The 23765-nt window shown below is 38.0% G+C and overlaps 2 protein-coding genes across 2 annotated transcripts in view; one reads left to right on the forward strand and one right to left on the reverse strand.

Annotated features, from left to right (window-relative positions):
- The window catches only part of LOC144650905 (uncharacterized), a 152466-nt gene that overhangs the window by 53132 nt on the left and 75569 nt on the right, over positions 1–23765 (forward strand). The gene's annotated exons all lie outside the window — the stretch shown is intronic.
- Positions 1522–21316, reverse strand: LOC144648897 (uncharacterized). Its single transcript, XM_078508340.1, has 5 exons — positions 21205–21316; positions 11047–12177; positions 9975–10494; positions 2611–2755; positions 1522–2150 (listed from the first exon to the last, which is right to left on the reverse strand). The coding sequence occupies exons 2-5, from the start codon at positions 12096–12098 to the stop codon at positions 2002–2004; spliced, it is 1866 nt and encodes a 621-aa protein (XP_078364466.1). The 5' UTR covers positions 12099–12177; positions 21205–21316; the 3' UTR covers positions 1522–2001.

Below are 23765 nucleotides of genomic sequence, written 5' to 3' on the forward strand. Positions count from 1 at the left end.
GTCGCGTTAAAAGTAATAAAAAGCGTTTCCTTTTTACGCGCGTTGAACGTGCGTAAATGCCCGCCATACTGAATTATCAAGTTGGTGAATAGAGTGCGTGATTGTCGGCCATATTGGAGAAATATGCAAATATCTTGTTGTTTGACTCTTCCAACATGGCTGCCATGAAAACACTTTGTACCAAACGCTAGAAAAAGAAATGCGTGAATATGACCAAGAGGCATTTTATAAACACTTCCGAAAGACACCATCAAGTAAAAGAGGATTTGAGGCGACCTTCCTGGATTCCCGGTTCAAAGTCTACGTGACCTGACGCCAGGCGTTTTCTTTCACTACTGCGTTCGTGTAATTTGGTTCTATAGCCAGTTCTATAGATTATTTCTTGAAATGTTAAGACTTTCTCGATGAGAAGTGTTTTTACGTCTGAATGTTTTCCCAAGTAAATCGATGGGCGATTTAAAACAAAATGGATTTCCACATGGTAAGTGGTGTCATGTGACGAAATCCAAAAGTATGATTGGGTAAATCGTTGCGTAACCGCAGACAGCCGCGAAAAAAGTTGAACTCGGTTCAACTTTTTTCAAAACCCCCCAAATCGCTACGTGCGTAAACGTGCGCGTCACGTGCGTAAATACCTGGAAAAAAACGTGGCATTGGAAATTGGACAACGTAAATTCGACGCACGTAATCGCGCGCGTAAAATTTCATTTTACGTACGTTTATAATTTTTACGCGCGTTAACGTGCGTAAACAAAAACGCGACAGTGGAAATCCACCTTAACACAAGATCCAGCGCGTTCACATTATAACACGCAACGAAGCACTCAATCCCGGTCAGACCACACCCGACCAACCCAGTCGCGTACCTCTTGTTACCACACACAACCCTGCCATTCGTTCTATATCATCTATCATACAAATACATTTCAGTATTTTATCTTCGTCGCCACGTTGCACCAGCGTATTTAATTCGATCAATTCTTGATACGAAAACATGTTCCGTGTCTCTATCGAGTTTTAGTAGAAACTCAGCTGTGTTCTATTGGAAATCCGCGAATCTGATTGGTTCTCCCACTGTTTTCTATTCGCCGATAGAAAACAGTCGCGCGCGCGACTAGCTTTTAAGCGGTAACTTTGCTTGATTTTTGTCTTCAAAGTCCATATAATTTGTGGGTTTTTGACTGCAATCGTTTAGAGTTTCTACTAAAACAATTAGACTACTCGCCCTCGTTTTTTATAAGCGATAGTCAACTCGGCTGCACCTCGTTGACTATTTGCTCATAGAAAACTCGGGATCGTAGTCTAATTGATAAATAGAAACACGATTGGAAGTTTGCTGATAACGAGAAATGCTGTGGGAACACGAGCCGATAGGCGAGTGTTTCCACAGACCTTGTTTCTCCCAAACTTTCACGGGTGTTTCTATGAACTCGATAGAAACACGGAACATGTTTTCTATTTGTTTTGGAAAATAACACAAAAAAAAAAAAAAAAAATTACGCACAACGAAGTAATCTGATTGTGTGTTATATTCAACAAAAAATTCTCTTCACCTCGCGGTTTTACGTCACAAACATGTTTAACCAATCATAGTGGCGCAGTCGATTAACAAAAAAAAAACAACTGTTCGACATCCCTGTTTAAGGTCAATATTCGTCGTTTTTGTGCGAAACAAACAAAGAAAACAGGCCTCAAAGTTAACTTAAATTATAAGAAATAACTAAGCCGATGATTTAACTGAGTCAAACACTAGAAGGAGTCAAGAATTGTAGTTATATTTCGCTTCATCGACTTAACTGCATAGTTCAACGACCAGGCAATGCACCCAGGTAAAGAAAACATCTGCAGTGCTCTTTTTTTATCCCTTTTGAAAAAAAAATTAAACGTGAGCTTGGGATGCCTGTTAGCTCTTGTGGCTAGAATATAACTTCATAAATAAAAAGCTGGACGTAGATGCATCAAGCCAATGAAAATACAGTATTGTCGCTCATAGTGTCTCAGCTAATTCCATAGTTTTTGTTTTGTGTGATAATGATGATAAAGGCCTGGATGTTTCATTCGTTCAACTTCCAACTGAGCATTGAGAACACGGTCCAGTAGATCCCAGTCCTCCCCGCCCCAATCGTATTTGTAGTCCTCAGTGTTCATTCCTTTTGGCATAAAAGACAAATTGTAAGATTTAAGAAACCATATAAATAGCTATACACCAACAAGGAGAATGGGCATGCTTACAAAGGGGAATGGAAGAAGCCCATGTAATAGCTGATGATAAGAGGCGTCAAGTGAAGCCAAATTTTACCATTACTCAAAAATATCAGACGGACTAAAATTGAGTTTCAAAAGTTTTACATCTGCAAAAAACTACCTATCCTTTTGAATTTGGTGTCTAATCAATAATCAATAAATGGCAATTCACCTGTCGTGACTTGTCAAGTAGCATCAAAACTTACTCGCACGCATGGCTCAAGGGGAATTCCGTTGTAATTTTGGTCTCGAAAGCCGAAAAGTGTCAAGGGAATTTTTAAGATTAGTTTACAGGAGGAAATTAAACTTAAAAAATAAGAATAAAACATTGTCAATAAAATTTTATTGTTTGTGTAATTAGCTTACCTCCAAACCGCATCCAGTCAGATTTATAGACACTAAGAAGACCATATCCTATAATTTCCCAGTAACCTTGATGATCGACGTATGTGCTGTCACAATCTAGACGTCCAACAGTAGGAAAGTATACTAGGCGCCCTTCTATTGTGTTCTGAAGGAAAAGGAATTGAGAATAGAAAAAGGTTTCTGAATTCTGCATAAACTGCCTTTAAAAATATCACTCCTTAAACGTTTTAAAGAATAAATGACTGAATGAAAGAATGAATGAATGAATGAATGAATGAATGAAATACTTTATTTTATAAAATAATTAAGATAGTACGAGCGCTCTCATTGGTCGATAGGTGAGTTTAGATGGGAGTATGCAAACACGGTTGTGACGTCACGCTTTCTGTGTTTCCCGGCACATTTTAAAAACATTATAAAACTGTCAAAAAGACTTGCAAAGTAATTTCAAGTACGATATTAAAGAAATGGAAAATAATACCAAACTTTGATATGTGTTCCGGCTTTCTCTTCCCATATGAGCCCGAGGAAAAAAGCAAAAGAAAGAAGAACCACAGCGCTTAGCCTGGAGGGAGCTCAAGCGAAAGACAAAAAATGATGCAAGAAAATACGCAGTAAACATTTTTCAAGTAAATTTTTGCGTTTAAGTACTAAAATAAAATTATCTATAAGACATTCTTTATTAGAAAAATAATTATAGGTTAACGCAAACGAAACTATACAAACTGTAAATCTTTAAGCTTTAATTCAAACTTTGCACGGCCGATCGGTTGCCGTCTTTTTCCCAGCAAATCTGCCTAAAATGCGATTAAAATGACGCTCTGAGACTTTCTAGCGTAAAAATTCTACTGTTACATTGGCAATAATAGTCGTGAACCTTTTTCATTAAAAATGAACTTGGGGAAGTAGAAAGAATGAAAATATTTGTCAGAAAACCAAAGCAGAATTTGGTGTCAATTTGAGGTTTATTCTACGCTTGAAGCACATTACAAAGACGGAGGAAACGACTGTAGAAAAAACTGGGCTCGTTTAGATCGCTATCTGAACAATTTACCGTACATTAAATGCATACTATTGCTACCGACCTCGCTAGATCCGCTGCTTGTGCTATGATTACTAATTATTCTGCAAAACTTCACAAGGTACGATGAGACTTTTCATCCGTGTTATCGGGCTGCCAAATCATTCAGGCAAGTTCACTTCACTTTCAAGAGCGATCAAGCACAGTGACATTCATTTTCAGTTTAAATAAACTCCTCATCTTGAAGTTCTTTCCTTACAGAGCCGTATTTTTAGCATTTCTTTTAGTTTTTGCGAAACTTTCCGTATTTTTCTGCAAGATTTACTTGGAATCGCTTTCGTCGACACGGCACTACTTGCCACAAATTTTACTTGAACTCTTATAACACGAATTTTGATTGGTTCATGTGTTGTCAAATGCGCGTTTTGAGAAAATCTATTTAAATCAAGAAGTAAATAAACTAAATCCCCTTCATTTTTCGAATTATTTTTGAAAAATATTTTATAAAAGCAATAGAGGAAGAAGTCCTCTATTGCTTGAATAGTGTCAAGGTATTTAGCTTTAAAAAACTAATTAGGGACACTATTTACATTAAAATCTACTAAGATAGATAAAGTTAAAAATATTTAGACTTAAATTCTAAGAAAAAAGAACCGTAATACACAGATGAATAGATACATAAATGAATAAATAAATAAATAAATAAATAAATGAGAGTAAAATATAAAATTTTACAATAAAAGTAGGTGTAAGATAAAAATTGCAGTTAAGAATTAAAAATTTAAATCGTCCTAGCTGCATATATCACATTTACACTCAGATTTTATAAGACGTGTTAGGTCTTTTCTCCCAACACTGTTTTTAAAGCTCGTGACATTTGGGTTGAAGCCCTTTTAAGAGCACAGGTTTCCTACGGTCAAACATATGTCGGTAAGAGTCCTTAAATGGATTTCGCTCATACTCTTACCATGGGTAGGCCTTAATATAAAATAAATCACAGTATACTTTGTTTGGCTAAATATCGATTTGTTTTCGAGAAAATCGATAATTCTAAAATCCAGCAAAATTGACGCTTTCGGAGCTCAAAATTTATGCCGAGTTTGTTAGCTTCGCGTCGAAAAATAAAGCACTCTGGAAGAAAAGTACCTATTTAATATCGAAGAATAACATCAAATTAGTACGTCGAAAGCAATTTCTGCTCTTAAAGTCCTTTTATTTACAAAATATAATTAAGTTTATTCGACACACTTTTGATTTAATTCAAAATAGGTCAAACTTATCGCTTTATTTAAGTATGAGCGAAGCGAAATAAATGGCCGAAAATTTGGTATTAGACAGATAAATGATTGTTCTTTTCGATACTAAAAGGATTTCCTGGAGAAATGATTTAGTGCGATGCTTTCAGATCTCAAAGTTGCTTAAAATTCGTTAATTTAACCGACCGTGACATTGTTGATCTTATCAACATTATGTAAACATTCCACGCAAAGGTTAATTTTCCCCATGTGAACTTCAACTGAGTAAAATAAAAACATAGACTTGCTTACCGTGGTGTTCGCTGATACATTGTAAATCCTGTTTTCCTCATTTACGACAAAACCTAAGCCCTCGGCGAAGCTGTTATCCAATTTTCTTGACGCGCCATTTGTAACTGATTTCCACGTATTGAAGTGACAGTTCTTTTCCATGCATTCTTGAAAACAGTCCTGAGTCTTAACTGATCAGTGTAAACAGGAATACGAAGTACTTTGCTTTAAATCAACTTAAAGCTTAGCAGCAGTGGTAGATAAATCGATACGGCCGGCGAATCTTCGTTTCGAAAACCGCCATTTGAGATTTGTCGCCCCTTTGTTTTGCGGTATGCAGATAATTAATTCACACTTGAGTAACTTCCGGCACATGAAATCGACAACCACCGTGACCAGATAGCACCCTCCTTTTCGAAATATTGGTCGAGGCACTATTTTTATCATTTTAACATAAGCTCTCAATGAAGAACTTTTGGGCTGAACTTGTAATAAAGTTTCACTTCAGTTAGCCACCGTTCGAGAGAGTTGTTAAATGGTTGCATGAAATCCGGGTGGAAAGTTCTTCTGTTGCGTTGCTTCGCTTTGTTTCATATTTTTTATCCAGTTCTTACCCTTGTTCAAATTCTTGTCCCTTCTTCAGTGGAAAATTTGAAACGACGTTAAAATCCCTATAAGACGGAGATCTCTTTTAGACGAACTGAGTTGGAGCCGGTCCCGAAGGTACCCGTTTCAGAGAGAGTTGGCTGTACACAAAGCCTTAGATGGCGTCGTTGGATCCGTCTCCCGTGAATGTCAGTTAAAAATATATATTCCGCTGTGTAGTCTAGCCTGTAAACAAGCTCTCCTTCTTTCTCCTGTGGAGGATTGGGCGAAATAAAAGCGGGAAGGAAAGGTGGGGAAGGGGTGGGGAAAAAAGGGACCATATATCATGTATATGCAGTTGTAATACCAGTCACGGTAAACAATTTATAATAAAACGCTGAACATTTATGACTGTATAAAAAATTATTGGTGTAAAAATTAAGGAAAGGGTGCTTTTCACTTCATTAGATTAAGCTAGGTGAAGAAAAGTACACGTAATCAGAAGTTTGTTATGGACTTCTGACGTGATGCCATATTTTGTATTTATTTCTGCAAAGTACAACAAAGCATTTATACCAAAGTAGCATTATTAAAAAAAAAATGAGCATAATTACAGTTGAGCATTATATCGGACAAAAAACAAGCATTGTTAGAAGCATAACATTCCCTTTTTACCAGCGTAATTGGAAGGGCCTCTGGTATTCAGTTAGAAAGAACTTGCATTCAAAAGATACCGCGTTCTAGAAACAAGTCACCCCGTTTTGGCTGCTGATATTTTGGAACTTTTGTGTGTTCAAAATACCATATCTCGTTCTAGATATCGTCTGATATTGAAAATCCCGTTCTAGATCGGGAACCCAAAACCACGACCTCATTGGACGGCACAGAGCCGTTTTTGGGGAATACCCCAGCTTCGACAACTCCTTCCTAATAAAGTTCGCCTATTGAATTGAGAATTAAGGTGATTATAAAGTTATTACTTTATATCTCTTGTTGTTTGGAAACTTGAGTCGTATTATAATTATAACCGTCTTATTTATGAAGGAATAGACCGCGGATAATACTTGAGACTTAAACCGTTTTCCCCTAATAGCTTCCAAATCAACTCAAAAACACACCGGAAAACAGGTTTAAAAACAAAATATTTATATAATGACTATGATATTTTTAAAACATTTGGGTTCCCTGACGGCGAGGCGCTTGTCCCTCCCCGCAAGCTCTGGCGGGGGGCACCTTCCCTTGTTTACGCCGGACCCCAACAGAATATATACATGGTCATATTTTTTAACATTCACGGAAGACGGATCCAACGATAACATCTTAGATTTTGCTTTCACCTGTTTTGCCTTGACCTAATCAAGAACTTGGACAAAGGTAAGAACAAAAAAAAAAACTATAAAGCGAAGCAACGCAACAGAAGAACCTTAGACCCGGGAGTTAAAAGCGCTGTCATGCAACTATTTAGCAACTTTCACAAACGGTAGCTACCTAAAGTGAAACTTAATTACATGTTCAGCCCAAAAGTTTTTCATTTAGAGCTTATATTAATATAGCAATAATATGGTGCCTCAACCAATACTATACCAAAACGCAGGGTGCTATCTGGGATCTGGTCACGGCGGTTGTCGATTTCATGTGCCGGAAGTTACGCAAGTGTGAAATACATTATCTGCACACCGCATGACAAAGGGCCGACAAATCTCAGTTTTCGAAAAGAAGATTTGCCGGCCGAATCGATTTATCAACCACTGCTACTGTCCGGAACGTTTCGGTCCGATTTTCGGATAGGATATGCCTTCTAATTACACGGATAGGATAGGCCTTCTGTTTACACGGGGCCGTTCTGGAACCGGTGCGGGACGGAACCAAAACTGGACCTGCTATTTTGCAGGTCAAGTTATGGAACCGTTCCGGACCGGTTCCAGAACCGTCCTGTGTAAACACATGGATCGGTGCCAAACGCTTCCGTGTAAACAGAGGCCGATCCGGTCCGGTCCAGTTCGGAACGGCTCCGGTCCGGTCCCGTGTAAACGTAGCCTAGCTGGTTAGAGTATAAAAATGACTGAAAAAACGGCAAGGACAGGACTAACACCAGGTGTCCGTCTTATAGAGATCTTCAATAAGGGAGAGTTGACTCTACAACTGTTTTGCCTTAGCCTAATCAAGAATTTGAACAAGGGTAAGAACTGGATAAAAAATATGCAGCAAAGCGAAGCAACGCAACAGAAGAACTTTCGACCCGGAAGTTAAAAGCGCTTTCATGCAACCATTTAACAACCATTTAACAACTCTCTCAGCCCAAAAGTTTTTCATTGAGAGCTTATGTTAAAATGATAAAAATAGTGCCTCAACCAATCACCAAAAAGCAGGGTGCTTTCTGGTCACGGTGGTTGTCGATTTCATGTGCCGGAAGTTACTCAAGTGTGAATTAATTATCTGCATACCGCAGGACAAAGGGCCGACAAATCTCAAATGGCGGTTTTCGAAACGAAGATTCGCCGGCCGTATCGATTTATCTACCACTGCTGCTAAGCTTTAAGTTGATTTAAAGCAAAGTACTTCGTATTCCTGTTTACACTGATCAGTTAAGACTCAGGACTGTTTTCAAGAATGCATGGAAAAGAACTGTCACTTCAAGACGTGGAAATCAGTTACAAATGGCGCGTCAAGAAAATTGGATAACAGCTTCGCCGAGGGCTTAGGTTTTGTCGTAAATGAGGAAAACAGGATTTACAATGTATCAGCGAACACCACGGTAAGCAAGTCTATGTTTTTATTTTACTCAGTTGAAGTTCACATGGGGAAAATTAACCTTTGCGTGGAATGTTTACATAATGTTGATAAGATCAACAATGTCACGGTCGGTTAAATTAACGAATTTTAAGCAACTTTGAGATCTGAAAGCATCGCACTAAATCATTTCTCCAGGAAATCCTTTTAGTATCGAAAAGAACAATCATTTATCTGTCTAATACCAAATTTTCGGCCATTTATTTCGCTTCGCTCATACTTAAATAAAGCGATAAGTTTGACCTATTTTGAATTAAATCAAAAGTGTGTCGAATAAACTTAATTATATTTTGTAAATAAAAGGACTTTAAGAGCAGAAATTGCTTTCGACGTACTAATTTGATGTTATTCTTCGATATTAAATAGGTATTTTTCTTCCAGAGTGCTTTATTTTTCGACGCGAAGCTAACAAACTCGGCATAAATTTTGAGCTCCGAAAGCGTCAATTTTGCTGGATTTTAGAATTATCGATTTTCTCGAAAACAAATCGATATTTAGCCAAACAAAGTATACTGTGATTTATTTTATATTAAGGCCTACCCATGGTAAGAGAATGAGCGAAATCCATTACAGGGCTCTTGCCAAGAATTTTCATTTTTGTTTGAAATTTGTGCATATGTCCTCTTAACATTTGGGACTAGTCTCTCCTCATATGATTTATAACAATGTATAATATGAAAAAGTGTAGCATAAAGAGTCCAAAAGTGTAGCATATGCATAAAACTAGAACAGCATACTTTTTAATATAAATTCAGTACAAAGGCAATAGTAATAAGAACTAAAAAAGGCCGTATTTATCTCTGCTAGAGCAGTCAGATCTCATATACGTAGTTGCCCCTGTTTTATTTATTGTATTTCCAAGCACTTGCTCTTCTTGCGTTTATAATTAAATTCATTGAAACGCGAAACATGAGTTTTTGAAATACTACTTAATTCTAAAGCATAAAGACAGAATACGGATTTTCAGAGTTTCTCAACTGGTTTATATTGTAAGTAAAGGGAGATTAGACTAATAAGGAAAATTGAATTGTCTAAAGTATCACACCCACCCTTCGAGCGCTGTCCAAAATGTCAATAGGGACATCGATATGAAGATCAAACAGCAATAAAAGGGGATTTAAAAGAAATATCATTCCTTTAAAAACTGTTACCCCTGACCTCATATGCTTTATGGCTATGTGTCGTCCAAAAAGATAGCACGAAACTAAAAATTTAAAAAGAATCCTTAAAAAAATGTTTGTAAGAGGTGTTTTTCTTGTTTTATCATATTTCAAGTACAGCAACAAAGGAAAGCACTCGGTCTCGCGTTTAGAATTTCAATGAAATGCGAAGCACGAGGTTTTAAAACATTATTTTTAAAAGAACAGATATGTATATTGTAAGTGACAGAAAAGGTATTCTATAATTGAGGAATATTGATTTGTTTGAAGTATCTCACTCACCTTTCGCACGACGTCCATAATGTCAATAGGAACATCAATATGAAGATCAAACAGAAACAATAGATCATGTTCACTTGGAACACGTTCAACAGCCTTGTTCAACGCCAGCGTCTTGTAAAATTTGCCTTTCAGTGGGACAATGGTGTGTCTTCTGCGAAGTAGATCAGTGTCAAATGCCTTTGCCATGTCAATATCTTGGCTTTCAAAGTCAACGACAATGACATGGAAATTCTTATCACCGGTCATTAAGCTGGCAACAGTTAGTTCATTAATGAAATGATAAACCCATCTTCCTTGGTCCTTGACAGGGAGTATAAAGTACACTGTGGCGTTGTTATTCCAGTTCATACCTTCAGGGAAACACAAGTGATCGCTGAGCTTTTTGTGGAAAACGTGCTCTGACAAACGAAATGATTGGCTGCTGTCATTTAAACCGAGCTCCAGATCCACGGAATAACGATCGCCATGCGCTGGATCTGACTTCAACGTAATTTTGTGTATTCTCTTTACAAAGTACTCTCTAGATGGGAAGCGAAACACGTTTTATTTGTTAGCAAAATGATAATGCCATACCAATTCTTACTATACAACGATATACAGGTAATGCCATAAACAGATAGTCAGACAGACAGACGACAGACAGAAGAAGAAGAGAGACAATATGACAATTAAGACAGACAGACGGACGGACAGACAGAGAGATAGTCCCTCCGTCAGTCGTTCAGTCAGTCAGTCATTCAGTCAGTCGGTTGGTCGGTTGGTCGGTCGGTCGGTCGGTCAATAGGTTGGTCAGTCGGTCGGTCCGTCAGTCGGTCAGCCCTTACAGCAAGGCGCCCAAAAGTGTGACCACTTTTAATTTATTCACATTCTTTCGTGCAGATTTAATCCAATCAGAAGTCAACTGCAAGCTATCCACGGCTTTTGATTGGATTAAATCTGCACGAAAGAATGTGAATAATGGTCACACTTTTGGGCGCCTTGCTGTAATTGTCAGGCAGGAGTTAAGTGATTTCTGAGCGAAACTTTTAAACCATAAAAAATGCAGTCAGGCTGTTGGCAGCATTAAACTTACTCGGAGGTCTTCAATCGAAGCGAAGTTGTTATCATTTTCACAACCCTTTCAATTATATCCTTGTCAGCAACTCGGTTAGGCCAAGCATCTGTGTCTTGCAGACCCATGGTAGTATCGTCTTCAGGATAAACCAAAGATTCAGCAACAACTTTGGAATCCACTATGCTATTTTTGTAATCGCACGAAGAGAGGTATTCATCTTTAGGAATCAAAGGGAGAGAATAAAATTCCAAGTATTCCTTGGGTATAATTTTCGTTTTCTGCTCGAGTTCGTGGTGATAACGACCTGACAGCACACTATGCAACGCATCTTTGTTCTTCGACGTAACCGAGACATCGTTGGAATATGGCGATAAGTATTCTGAACTGATGAGCTTGAAATCCTTTTCTTGAGAGCTTTTCCAAAAAACTTGCACAAATCCATCCCCAGCCCCTTGTTTATGAAGAACTTCGATGTAATATTTACTATCATTCTGAAGCTTTACATCGTTTGAGATTTGATCAGGATATTTATGCAATTGGTTGATTCTTGTCCAGGCAGTGGCATCTTCTGTGAATACTCGCGCAATCATCTTTTTTTCGTTTGGATCTTCATTTGAACTTAGCCATAACTCAGACGTGTCATCAGAGACTATTGCAAAACGGTATGTCGAGCTACTTGGTGGGTGCACGAAGCCACAAATAAGCTGACCATAGTCAAAAGTGTCGTCTTTAAACTGGAACTCAGTTATAAGGCTTTTTAAGCTCTCATCAGGGTAACGAGGGAAAAACAAAGATTTCCGTAAATTCGGTATGTCTGCTCCACACAGATCTCTCCAGATGTGAACGTTCAGTGCGCTAACAAAGGGTTTTTCTGATGGGAGCGTCCCATTTACCATGGATTCTGCAACCCGTAAACTGGTATTTCCAACATCAATCTTGCGACTCGAAGGTTGTTTAGAAAATTTAATCACGAATTGCCAGACTAAACAGGATAATAGAGCAACGAAGAGGATAAACTTTCCAAGCCTTTGAAGCTTACGAGATCGAATAAATCTTTGAACAGCCGCCATATGGTGCGAGTCGCAGGGTATCGTAGTTCAGGCGACTGTAGTCCCAAATAATTTATACACTGGATTGTGACAGGGGTACCTGGGACATTAAATCGAACAAAGAAATTAGGATTAGTAAATTAAATTCTTTTATTATATAAACATCAGTGAAATACCAGGAAATCTTTCGCACGAAAAAATCATATCTTCACACGTGAAAATAACATGTTATTTTCACATGTGAAGATATCGATTTCGGAACATTTTTTGGCAAGTTTGCCCTGTTTCAATGCTTAATGTGCCAAAGAAAATCGATATTAAGTCGAAACATCCTCGGATCTTCCTCGCCAATCTTCGGCAATCTTCGGAAATTTTCGGAAAAGTTCGGAAAATGTTCGGAAACATTCGTACGACCTTCGGACAACATTTTGAAAATTTTCGGAAATCTTCGGAAAATGGTCGGAAATCTTCGGAAAATCGTCAAAAACATCGTAATTAGTAGGTTTATATAATAAACAGAATATTACATGGTTGCTTGGAGATATGAAGTTTATCTTCTCGTGTTCAAATCAATATCCCACTCGATCGCTGCGCTCACTCGTGAGATATCGATTTGAACACTCGAAGATAAATTTCATATCTCCGCGCAACCATGTAATATCCTCTATGTATTTAAAGACCGTATGGTTATGGCTGTGAATTACACTCAACCAGAGTCCGGAAAGGGTTCCTATACTATATTGGAGGTCCGCAAAGTCTCTCCGAAAAAGGGTGAGGGATTTCACTGGTTGAAGAATCTTAAACGATAATGAAAACTCTCATTTAGGTACATGTTATAAAAGGTCAACTGACTGCTGATTTGTATTGCAGTTTTTTTTAAGGATTACTCAAATGTGCCAAAACCTTTGTAGGTATGTGAAGGAGATACCATTTGGTGTGAAAAGCGCTGGCCCAAAAAAATGCCCGCTTATTATTACAGTGAAGCAAAATTTTGCCTCGTCTTCTGCTGATTGACAGATAGATTGTGGTCTTTTCTGGAAAAACCCCCTCTTATAGAGGCATGCTTTTTAACTATATAATAAACGATCTTCATTCAAAGTAATCATCTGCCTTATATAGGGCAATTTGTAGAAAGTGATTCGAGTTTGTTTTGGTCTTGCATTACTAAGCTTAGTAAGTGGTCTAAAACACTCACACCACTTTCTCAGCCAATCAGAAGTAAAACCAGTTGATACTCGCTCACACACGTTTTCCCGCGCTTCTTCTCGACTACATGTATTCGCTTCGAGGTTTGATTAGTACTCTAGCTTGTCTGTATCCTTTGTGATTGGCCAGAGTGACAACTTTGGTTTTGGTTTAAGGCACTCAACTGAAACTTGCTCTATATACCAGCCTTTCCTTGTTCGATCATTTGGTCCGGTTCTCCTTTGTCAATTGTAACCCCCGTCCCGCCTTTACACATCAATAAGTATTTGCTCTGTTCTAAATAGGTCAAATGACTGACGGCTGATATTCCCCCAGAACGGTCTCGAGCAAGCTCGATAAATAAGATGTTTATTACACAACTGAAAAGATTTTTATAGATGTAAGCAGATTTCAACGCGAAAGGGATTAAAAGAAAAACACAAATCCGACCGAGGACCCCCCAGTTGTTTCGGTCGGTTGTTTCCTAACGTTGTTTTACAAACGATAAAGTACGAGAATTTTTGAGTTTATCATGCGAGATTTTCATGCGAGTCGAGTCGAGTTGAGTTAATTTAACTTAATTTTTTCTGTTTCATTTTTGTAAGCCATTACAATGCACTTATTCCTGGGGGATCACCCAACGTTTATTCAGTGATACTTTAGTGGTACGCAGAGCACATTCTTTTAGGACTATTCTGGCTATTTTCATTTCGGTTTAGGAATAACGGAATACATGGAATACTAGTAATACGTGACTCGCAGGGCCTCGCGAAGCTCTGGGTTGGTGAGGGGGGGGGGGGGGGGTGTTATAAATAAGGAGTGGATTATTTGAAGTTGAACATTAATTGAATTGTAACGGGCATGGCCCAATCTCGAGCCCAGAGTGACCCCCGGCTCCGCGATCCGCCGGGACTCACTCTGGGAAACTGAATTTTAATTCAGTTGCCTACTGGTCCTCACAGAACAATAGAAATCAACACGGAAGTCTGAATATCTTCCCCGGAAGTAAACCAAACCGGAAACCCTGGAAAAACATTTTTTGTTTTCCATGGTCAAATGTTCAGATGTATCACCTTAATTTTGTAAAACACCTAAGAACTCGTGATATGGCGCTACATAAATGAAGTATTTTCTAATTCTACCATTTTTCAACTCAAAAGATACCCATGAATAAAAAAGGACTTCCTTTAAACGTCAATTCTGAACGGAATTTTAAAACAACAACGACGGCGTCACCAAGGACAAGGTCGATTGAAAACTCAATTTATAGTTGACTTACAAAATTCGCTAGAACTACTGTTTTCATTCAAATCTCAGTTATGGTTGAAAAACTGAATATCGCAGACGGTGCTCGATTCAAAATAATAACTAATAACGCAGAATTTGAACATGACGCGTTGTTGTTTTGCTGGAAAAAAGGAATTGTACAATTGTGTGCACGTGAATTGCGTGAATTGTGTGCACGAGCTGTGTCGCCGAAATGCTAATTACACCTTTTGAATAGCGTTGACCGGTGTGGCCTTTAACGTCTTTATTAATATTACCGCCATTCGACGAGGAAAAAATTATTTGCTCGAAAACATGCAATCTATCACGAAAAGATGCGCTGTCAGCGAGAAGCCTCTGAAATATACGAAAGTCGCCAAACAAAAATTTTTATCAACAGAACAATAGCTTGTCCATGCGTTGTGCATTATGTAAATTTCTTCGCCGTCGTCTGCAAAGCAACAACTGACACACGCACGCAGTCTTCACAGGCGGAATCCTGGAAGGCATACAAGATCTTTGATTTAAAACCAATATAGCAGTATGCTCAAGAAAGAGACTAACGGAAATCAAAACACCAGACGCTCCTTTGTTAACTCCCTCTCTTGAACACCAGTTCTGTCGATAGTGTAATAGAAATAGTTCAACTTTCTCGATTTACTTCCGTTCTGGGAAATTTACTTCCGCTTAGACCTGAGAGCATGCGCAATAAAATCCGGAAGACCAAGGTGTACCTGAAATCGACCTGAAATTGATCTGATCAATTCCAGTTTCCCAGAGTCCGTCCCGTACCGCTGACCGACTAGACGGACTCTGGGCTCGAGATTGGGCATGGCCGCGACACCCTCGTTCCCAGGGTCTACTCCGCTTTGAAGATGGCGGCTCTTTCTGGTTCGAAAACAGGTATAAAGCGTTGGGAAGCGCAGGCTATTTTCAAAATCATCGACAAATTATTGGATAGTCGCATTTTGGACATTTATTTGAGGGCATTAAAAAAAAAAAGAAGAACGAACGGCAGGAGGATTCGAAGCCTCCGCCCGCGCGCCCCTGATGGCGATGAAAGGTTTATAGCCTGAATAGGCGTTGAGGGAGTATTATGTGGAAATCAGTGTTATTTTAATCCGAAAAGAAAAACGATAAAAATGAAAGGCTCAGGATTCGAACCCACAAAAAAAAATTAATAAAAAAAAAAAAAAAAAACCCTAGCCGGATTCGAACCCCCGCCCTCAGTCCCGAAGATCTGATTTCAAGTTCGACGCCTCACACCATTATACGGCGGCCCAGAAGGGTCACCAGCCGTTTTTGTTTTTGTTTCCGGCCCAGAAGGGTCACCAACCGTTTTTGTTTTTGTTTCTTTGTTTTTCATTTCTGTTTTAATGTTTTTCCATTTCATTTTTGAGTCTAATGCTTGCGTGCGCTTTGCGCATGCGCATTAGACTCTTTGTTATATGAAAAAAAGCTGTTAGCAATCCCAAGGGAATGGTTCGGGATCGATAATCGTTCGCTGTAATGTAGAAAACAATGATCAGCTGCAAGAACGGACTCCGTACGGACACGCACGATTAGTTTCAATTAAAAACAGCCAATCAGCGACACGTGTTCCCACGCATAATTAAAAGTTCTTTCTCAAGTCACGATTATTCAACACTTGAACAGGACGAAATAATTTTCCAGTTAAGACATTTGTAAGCTTTTTGTGAAAATAAATCTTCGTTTTCAGTTCAGTTAAGCACTTGTGTTTTCGTCTTGCTTAAAAAGCAAGACGTCTTTGAGAAAAAATATTTCGACGGCGACTCGCGTTTATTTACACAATGCGACCAAATATTTATTTTGTTTTAAAAAATAGAAAACTTTACCTCGTATTTTGTATTTAAGTCATTCGAATTTTGACCAATTTTTTCTTTACAGTGCAAACAAAAACCTTCAAAAATAAAAGATGTACATGGATAAATGTAAATCAAGTTACGCGACTAAATCAAAATGCGTTTGTTTGGCCGCTTTGCAGTATTACACTGTCCCGGCCTTTGCCATACACTGAAATCGAATTTCATGCTTTTACGACTCTCAGAGATCTTAAGTTCTTCTTACAGCTAGAAAAATCATAAAATGGTTACATTGATATGGAAGTGATGATTCGCGAAATTTGTACATCATGATAAACAGTCTTCGCTCCTGTGTATGGTAGCTCGATAATAATGCATCAGTCAATTGAAACCTCGGCCCCCCGACCCCCGGGACTTACCGGGGAATTTAACATCTACCATGTGTTAAAACCCGGCTTATTGCCCCGCCCTAGGGGCCAAGACGTCTGTTAAAAGCCCCGCATCGCGGTGGAATCCGACCCAAATAAAGAAACAACTCAAGAGCGACTTGTAGGAAATACCGGGCAAAAATCTTGATTTTGTTGCAGGAGTTGAAAAATCGATTTCTTTTATTGATTGCCCATATATAGCTATAAGGTTGGAAAGAAACCTGATATAGTTTGTTTCCGCCAAAAGCCTTTTACTTTGAGAAATTTAAGAAAATCGATTTTCGTAGTCAGAGTCACAAAACTGCCAAATTTCAAACCCGAAATTAGCTAGTTATAAACACACCTCTCGGAAGGTAACATCGGGATTTGATTGCCCTAAAGTGCGTATTTCAGCTTTTGTTGACCGTCTACTTCAGCCACTAGCACAGAAACAAGCTTCGTACGACAGACTTTAATAACTTCATTGAGAAGATTACACAGCCTAAAAAGCCTTCCTTGTCTCAATTTTAAACACTGTGCGAAGCATACGAAGAATTTCATCAAGGAAACGCGCCCGTTCCGCACCTAACAGGTTTTTAAGAGAGATGCTCAGTCTGATCTTTCAAGAAAACTCGTTCCAATTCAATGGAAAATATTATCTTTAAACCCATCAAACAGCCATGGGCACAAAAAACGCCGTAGCATCTTCATGGCCAAAATAGAAAACGAAACATTCAGACAAAGTAGCAATGAACCCATCCTTTGGAAACGATTCGTTGTCGACGTCTTTTCAATTTGGGACAAAAGAAGACACAAAATAGAAGAATTTGTTCTAAAGGCAAACAGCTTTCATCCTACGATATAATTCACGGCTGAAATCTCAGAAACAAAACTACTTTCTTGAAAGACGATAGTGTGCGAAGGTGGCAGATTCCACAAGGAGTCTATACCAACGAACACATTACAAACCTACAGAGACGTTTAAATACACGAATTGCTATTCGTGTCATCTGCTAGGCGTCATGAAAGGCTTTATCAAGGGAAAAGCGTGGAGACTTCTTAGAACGGATTCCTCAGAATGAATATTTCAGAGGAAACATTTAGTTTTTCATGTTAAACCCCAGGTGTCGTCCCCGCTTCAGGTGATCGTGTGCTGTTAAATCACCGCTCCACGCCCCCGGTCTACTGACATTTTGTTAAATCCACCGCCCACCGGGGCCAACACGCCATTAAAAGTGCGTTAAATCCCGGCTTTGGACGCGTTAAATCCCCGCTAAGTCCCGGGGGTCGGGGGGCCGGGGTTTCATTTGACTGATGCATAATTGCCTAGTTTCCAGCGTTCAAAAGGTCATCATTATATTGACGTGAGCATTTACACCCGTTTTTAGGAAAATCTGTCACTAAGTGCTTACAGTACAATGGAGTAACAGTCACTATTTCAAGTGCTTTTATTGCAAAATCTGTTTCAAGAGTCATCATCAAAATGGTGAAAAATCTGAAAGAAAACGATGTGAAGTTCTTCAACCCTTGTTGTAATGAACATGCTTTTTGTAAATCGTCACGCAATCTTGTCCGAATGTTTAATCGTTTCTGCTTTTACGGACAATACGGAAGAAGTAACATCAACTCCTGTTCATACTTTAAATTTTGTGAAGCATATAACATTTATGACTGTTTCGTTTTCATCCATAATCATCCACGATGCCCCTAGCTTGCTATAAGCATTTTAAATTAAACTCCCGAACACAAACCTCTAACCAATTTTAACCGGCTTACGAAAACCGCGCAATCTGTATCACTATGCCATACGGCATTAGACTCATGTCACCCTTGGTGACCTATTTTTGTTTTTGTTTTTATATTTTGTTTTGACCAGCCTGTTTTGTTTTTGTTTGTTTTTATGCTTTTCATTTTTGTTTTAATTGTTTTCCTTTTCATTTTTGTTTTTGTTTTTTCATTTAATTTTTTTACTAGCTGATTTTATTATTTTTCCTTTTCACTTTTGTTTTTGTTTTTTCATTTTATTTTTTTACCAGCTGTTTTAATTTTTTTTGCAATGATGGCAAGTAAAAGAGACAGGCCAAACACGACTCCCATTGGTCAAGATTTGTATTGTAGGCCATCAAAGTTTTGCTCTAACGACCTCCCTTTTTTGTAAGAAAGGATGGGAGAGTCTTTAAATATTTCTCTTAGCACTGGTTAATTCTCTATTAGGTGCCACTGGCATTAGAATATTCTTAAGATTAGGCACAGAAGGGTGATATTCTGTTACGAAAGGTACAATTCTTTTGCGCGTATTTTGTTTATTTTGTAGAGCCAACATTCTTTCGCTAAATTTAACTTCTGACAGAATCTTCTCCGAAAGGTTATCTGGATAACCCCTCGCCCGCAGTCTTCGTTTAAATTGTGTAGTGTTTTCTTCAAAAGTTTTCTCTGAAGAATTCGTTCTAAGAAGTCTAAGGGCTTCGCCTTTAATGAAACCTTTCCGGACTCCTGAAGGATGGCAGGAGGAGAATTCTGTGTATTGAAATGACTCTGTCGGTTTGAAATGTGTGCGCACGTCGAGGATAGATCTTCTCTTGCTTTCGCCCTTGTTAACACATGTATCCAGAAAAGTGATCTCTGTGTCTGAAATCTCAGCCGTAAATTTTATGGTCGGATGGTGATTGTTAGCTAGTTCAAGGAACAGGTTTATCTTTTTTTTGTCTATGTTCCATAGGGAAAATATATCATCAATATATCTGTTCCAGACCAGAAGAATATTCTAATGAAAAAAACAGCTGGTAAAAAAATGAAATGAAAAACAAAAACCAAAATGAAAAGGAAAACAACTAAAACAAAAATGAAAAATAAAGAAAGAAACAAAAAAAACGGCTGGTCAAAACAAAATATAAAAACAAAAACAAAAAGGAAAAGGAAAAACATTAAAACAAAAATGAAAACAAAAATGAAAAGGAAAAGCATTAAAACAAAAATGAAAAACAAAGAAACAAAAACAAAAACGGTTGGTGACCCTTCTGGGCTGCCGTACCATTAGGCCACCAGCGCGCGGCCGTGTGATGTCATTTCCGCCACACACCAAGCTCAGAAATATGACCGTAAACTCCACACGAGATTTGATCCCGCCTGAGCCCTTTGAGGGACAAAATTATACACCCCGCTACGCTCGGCCTTCGGCCTCACTTCGCGAGGAATTAATTCCCAAAAGAACGCATAATTATTGTGAAAATGGATACTGGTGGTGTTTTGTAGTTGTAATATAACTGGCTTTTGTTCTTCTCGAGTTCTTATCCATTCCATGCATGAATTAGGATGTATAGTGCTTTTGAATATTATTTAATATAATGTCAACACTATACTAATTTATATTTATTTACTTACAATATTTTACTCGCTACCCCAGATTTATAAGGGTCATACCTCTAACAACAATTAGCAATTATTGTTAAAAGTATCTTTAACTATAATCTTGTGTGTATTTTTATCTGAGAATAAGGTGTCAAGTCAAGCAACCACATGCCTTTTTGCTCGACTGTGATATATAAGTTATCCAAATTGTGTTTGTGGAGAATCAATTAAACCTAACAAATTAATTCGAGCAAACACCGTGCCCTTTACTTAATGCTAGAACCAACTTGTGGGCCTGGCGTTTTTTCCCGTTTTCCCGCCCAGCGTTAATTCAAGAAAATAGGAACGCACGGCATATAAAGGAGAAATAGACTGCGTGAAAATAGTGTGCATCGAATTAATTTCGCATCCGTGACAACGGTATTGATCTACGCAAACACGTGTGACGATGAAATGTATCCACGAATATTATTTGTGTAAAATAAATTTCGGTGAATGACTATGTTTATATTTTGTAAGCTCCACAACAGAGAAACAGAATACTCGACTCAGTGTGGTGGCTGTTCAGTTGTTACTAGCTCGCCGCAGGATAGAGGACTGATTAGTTCTCTTCTCCTCTTTTAGCATTGGCGCACAGAATGAAGGGCAATTGCTACAAGCGAACGTACCCTTACGGACACTTCTATAATACGGACATCTTCCTATTGTTTACTTGGCCCGAAAGAGTCCAAAATTCATATCATCGAGATCTCTACGTCTGTAACACGGAATACCTCCGTGATATGTATGTAATGGATCTGTAATCTCTCTTGCCTCCGCATTAAAGAGGTTAAAATGTAGGTGATTTCACTTTGTGTAAAGATATTATACTCCATTCGTGGAAGGCTATATTGCCTAACTGTTAGTGTTGTAAAATCTAGCTTTAATGTGGAATTCCACTGGCGCGTAATTTTTTACGTGCGTTTACGTACGTGAAAACGTTAAAAGACAATATATGAACGACTTGCGTAAACATGTACGCAAGTCGTTTATGCATTGTCTCTATACGCACCTTAAAAATTACGCGTCAGTGGAAATCCAACATAAGTCACAACTTACAATCATGTAGCTTTCTCCTCTCTACTCTTTTGTGGTATTAACTTTCCATACAAGGTATCTCTTCGTAGTAAGCAAAATCTGATCGGTTGCTTTCTCCTTTCGACGTGTTAATTATTCAAAACCATATAGGATATGAAATTAACAGTTAAAATGTAAAATTAAAGTGAGGCTGAAGTGCTGCTGACAAGGGGTAATTAGATTGCCGACGCTAGTAGAGCTGGACAATAGCAATCGTCCATGTTTAGAAGCATCATACATTATTAGCGCTTCTAACTTATGCAAATAATTTAGCTTTTAAAGAAAAGGTACAAAAAGCGAAACAAATTGTGAATATCAATCATCATAGTAGTTGAATAAAGTCAGAATTTATTATTCTTTTACGTCAAGAAAATCGTGCCTGTTGCGCCACCTCTGCAGATAATGTAAAGGAACTGAGCGTGAAATTCACTGAAGAAAAATGTTCACCGAAGTAAAGAACAAAACCGCTAAAACCTACCCTGATAAAGTGAAAGAAAATAGTAAGAGAGAATTTCACTTTAATTAAAATATATACCGTTCGACAATTTTGCGCATACGATATGTCACAGAATAAATAAATTATACTATTTATAGACAAACACATATATTGTAAATATATACTATTTATGAAATTATTTTTATACTTTTAATTTGTACTTTGTTATATACCGTAACACGGCTCAGAGCTTAATGATAGGTCCGATACGTATAATTTGTGCTTACTGCAAGATAATTCTGACAATAGCGCTAAAATGGTTTCACTATTAAATCGTTTCGGCTCGTTTTTCTTACCACCTTTTTTGCTGTAGGCAATTTCCACTAAATATTTTTTGCCAGAAGCATTATGTGTTATCAAGAGAGCTGTAAACACCGCGCACACACAGTGTGCATATTATAGGTACAACGGGGGGCTTATCGATAACTACCGCAATATTCTGAAAAAGCCCTGGGCTCATACTTGCTCCACTTTGTTTTCTTTACGTACTATTTCAAAAACGAGTGCGAGTGTTTCATCACGATTTCCAAACACGAGAAAACAGATGAAAGCACGAGGCCGCTTCGGCCGAGTGCTTTCATCTGTTTTCGAGTGTTTGGAAATCGTGATGAAACACGATGCACGAGTTTTTGAAATGACTTCTCTAAAGAAACAATACAAAATTATGCAGTGTCGTATTTTTTCCCATTTTTCTTTAAAATGCCTTGTATGTGTGATTTGTTGTATTCAGTCGGCATTCATTGTATTTGTGAGCTTTTGTTTTTAATTATCCAATAGTTTCGCGTTGCACCAAATTTGTATTCTAAAAGCGTTGTGAACTTGAGGGGATTTACATATTGTTTTTGCCATGGCCGAAGGAAGGTTTCGCTCCCCGAAAACAATCGAGGAAGAAGAACTTTGCGTAGAGAGAGCAGTACCGAAGTCTACCAGATATAAAAATAAGTGGGCAATAGGGATTTTTGAGGATTGGCAACGAGTGCGAAGTGTCAATGTTCCAATACTCGAGGTTGGTGAAGTTTTTAAAGAGTATGAATTGCACAAAGTTCAGCCGCTTACACTAGGCTAGCTGGTAAATGCGACAATTAGTGTCGATTCCAGCAGTGAGTCCGTGTCACGGAAGGTAGAAAAAGTTTCTCAGAATATGGATATGGATACTATGCCAGTCTGTTTTGGCGACTTTAAGAAATGTACTGTAAACTTTAATTTCAAATGACTTAGGCTTGTCAGTTTGTAATTTGAAATGTTTTTCCTGGTCATTGTTTATTAAAAATTAATGATTCATGTAAAGCTGTGTTTGAGTAATATATGAATATGCAGATTAAGAACAATTTTTTCACTAGTGATGAAAACGTGATGAAACACTAGTGATTTTCAACTGGTGTTTCATTGAGTTTCCAACTCATCCACCTGACCCGAATGGGGCGCTCTGGTTGGCTTATAACGTCATGAATTATTAATGAGTTTGAGAATACGTCTTCAACTCTTTCCTAAAGTTTTGACAAAAGACTGAGAAAAAAAGGACTAAAATTTTATTATTTGCCCCCGTGGGAAGTCCATAAGTGTTGCGATATAAGCAAAGCACCTTTTGTTTTGAATTGGTGAGGAGTTAATGGATCCGAGCGTGCGAGAGTTTAATTATAGTGTGGCGCCATTGTCCTGAGAAATTCTTTCAGAACCTACTCTGTAACTGTGATATTGTTTTGAATTCGTCTATTTTAAAATTGACAGCAATAAATTGGCATATATGACTTCATATGTAAAATTCTGTAGATAATTATTCTTTATCGCTCTGAAATTTTCCGTAATTATATTTGTAAATGTCTTAAAATTTAAACAAACTATTATTCAGTGTGGCCTGAGATACGGTTTCAAATAGGTAACAAACAAACCATTAGCATCTAATAAAAAATCAGTAAATATATCATGCAAATATAAAATGAAGGAACTGTATATTGTGATCAGAACTTAAGACGGTGTCGGAACAAACAACTTGATATCTGCGTAAGAATTCTGACCCAAATGCCTTACTTTGCAATTTGTGGTGATA

This window comes from Oculina patagonica, chromosome 4, assembly GCF_052425735.1.
Source record: "Oculina patagonica isolate OP01 chromosome 4, crgOcupat, whole genome shotgun sequence".
In the NCBI taxonomy this organism is placed as follows: domain Eukaryota; kingdom Metazoa; phylum Cnidaria; class Anthozoa; order Scleractinia; family Oculinidae; genus Oculina; species Oculina patagonica.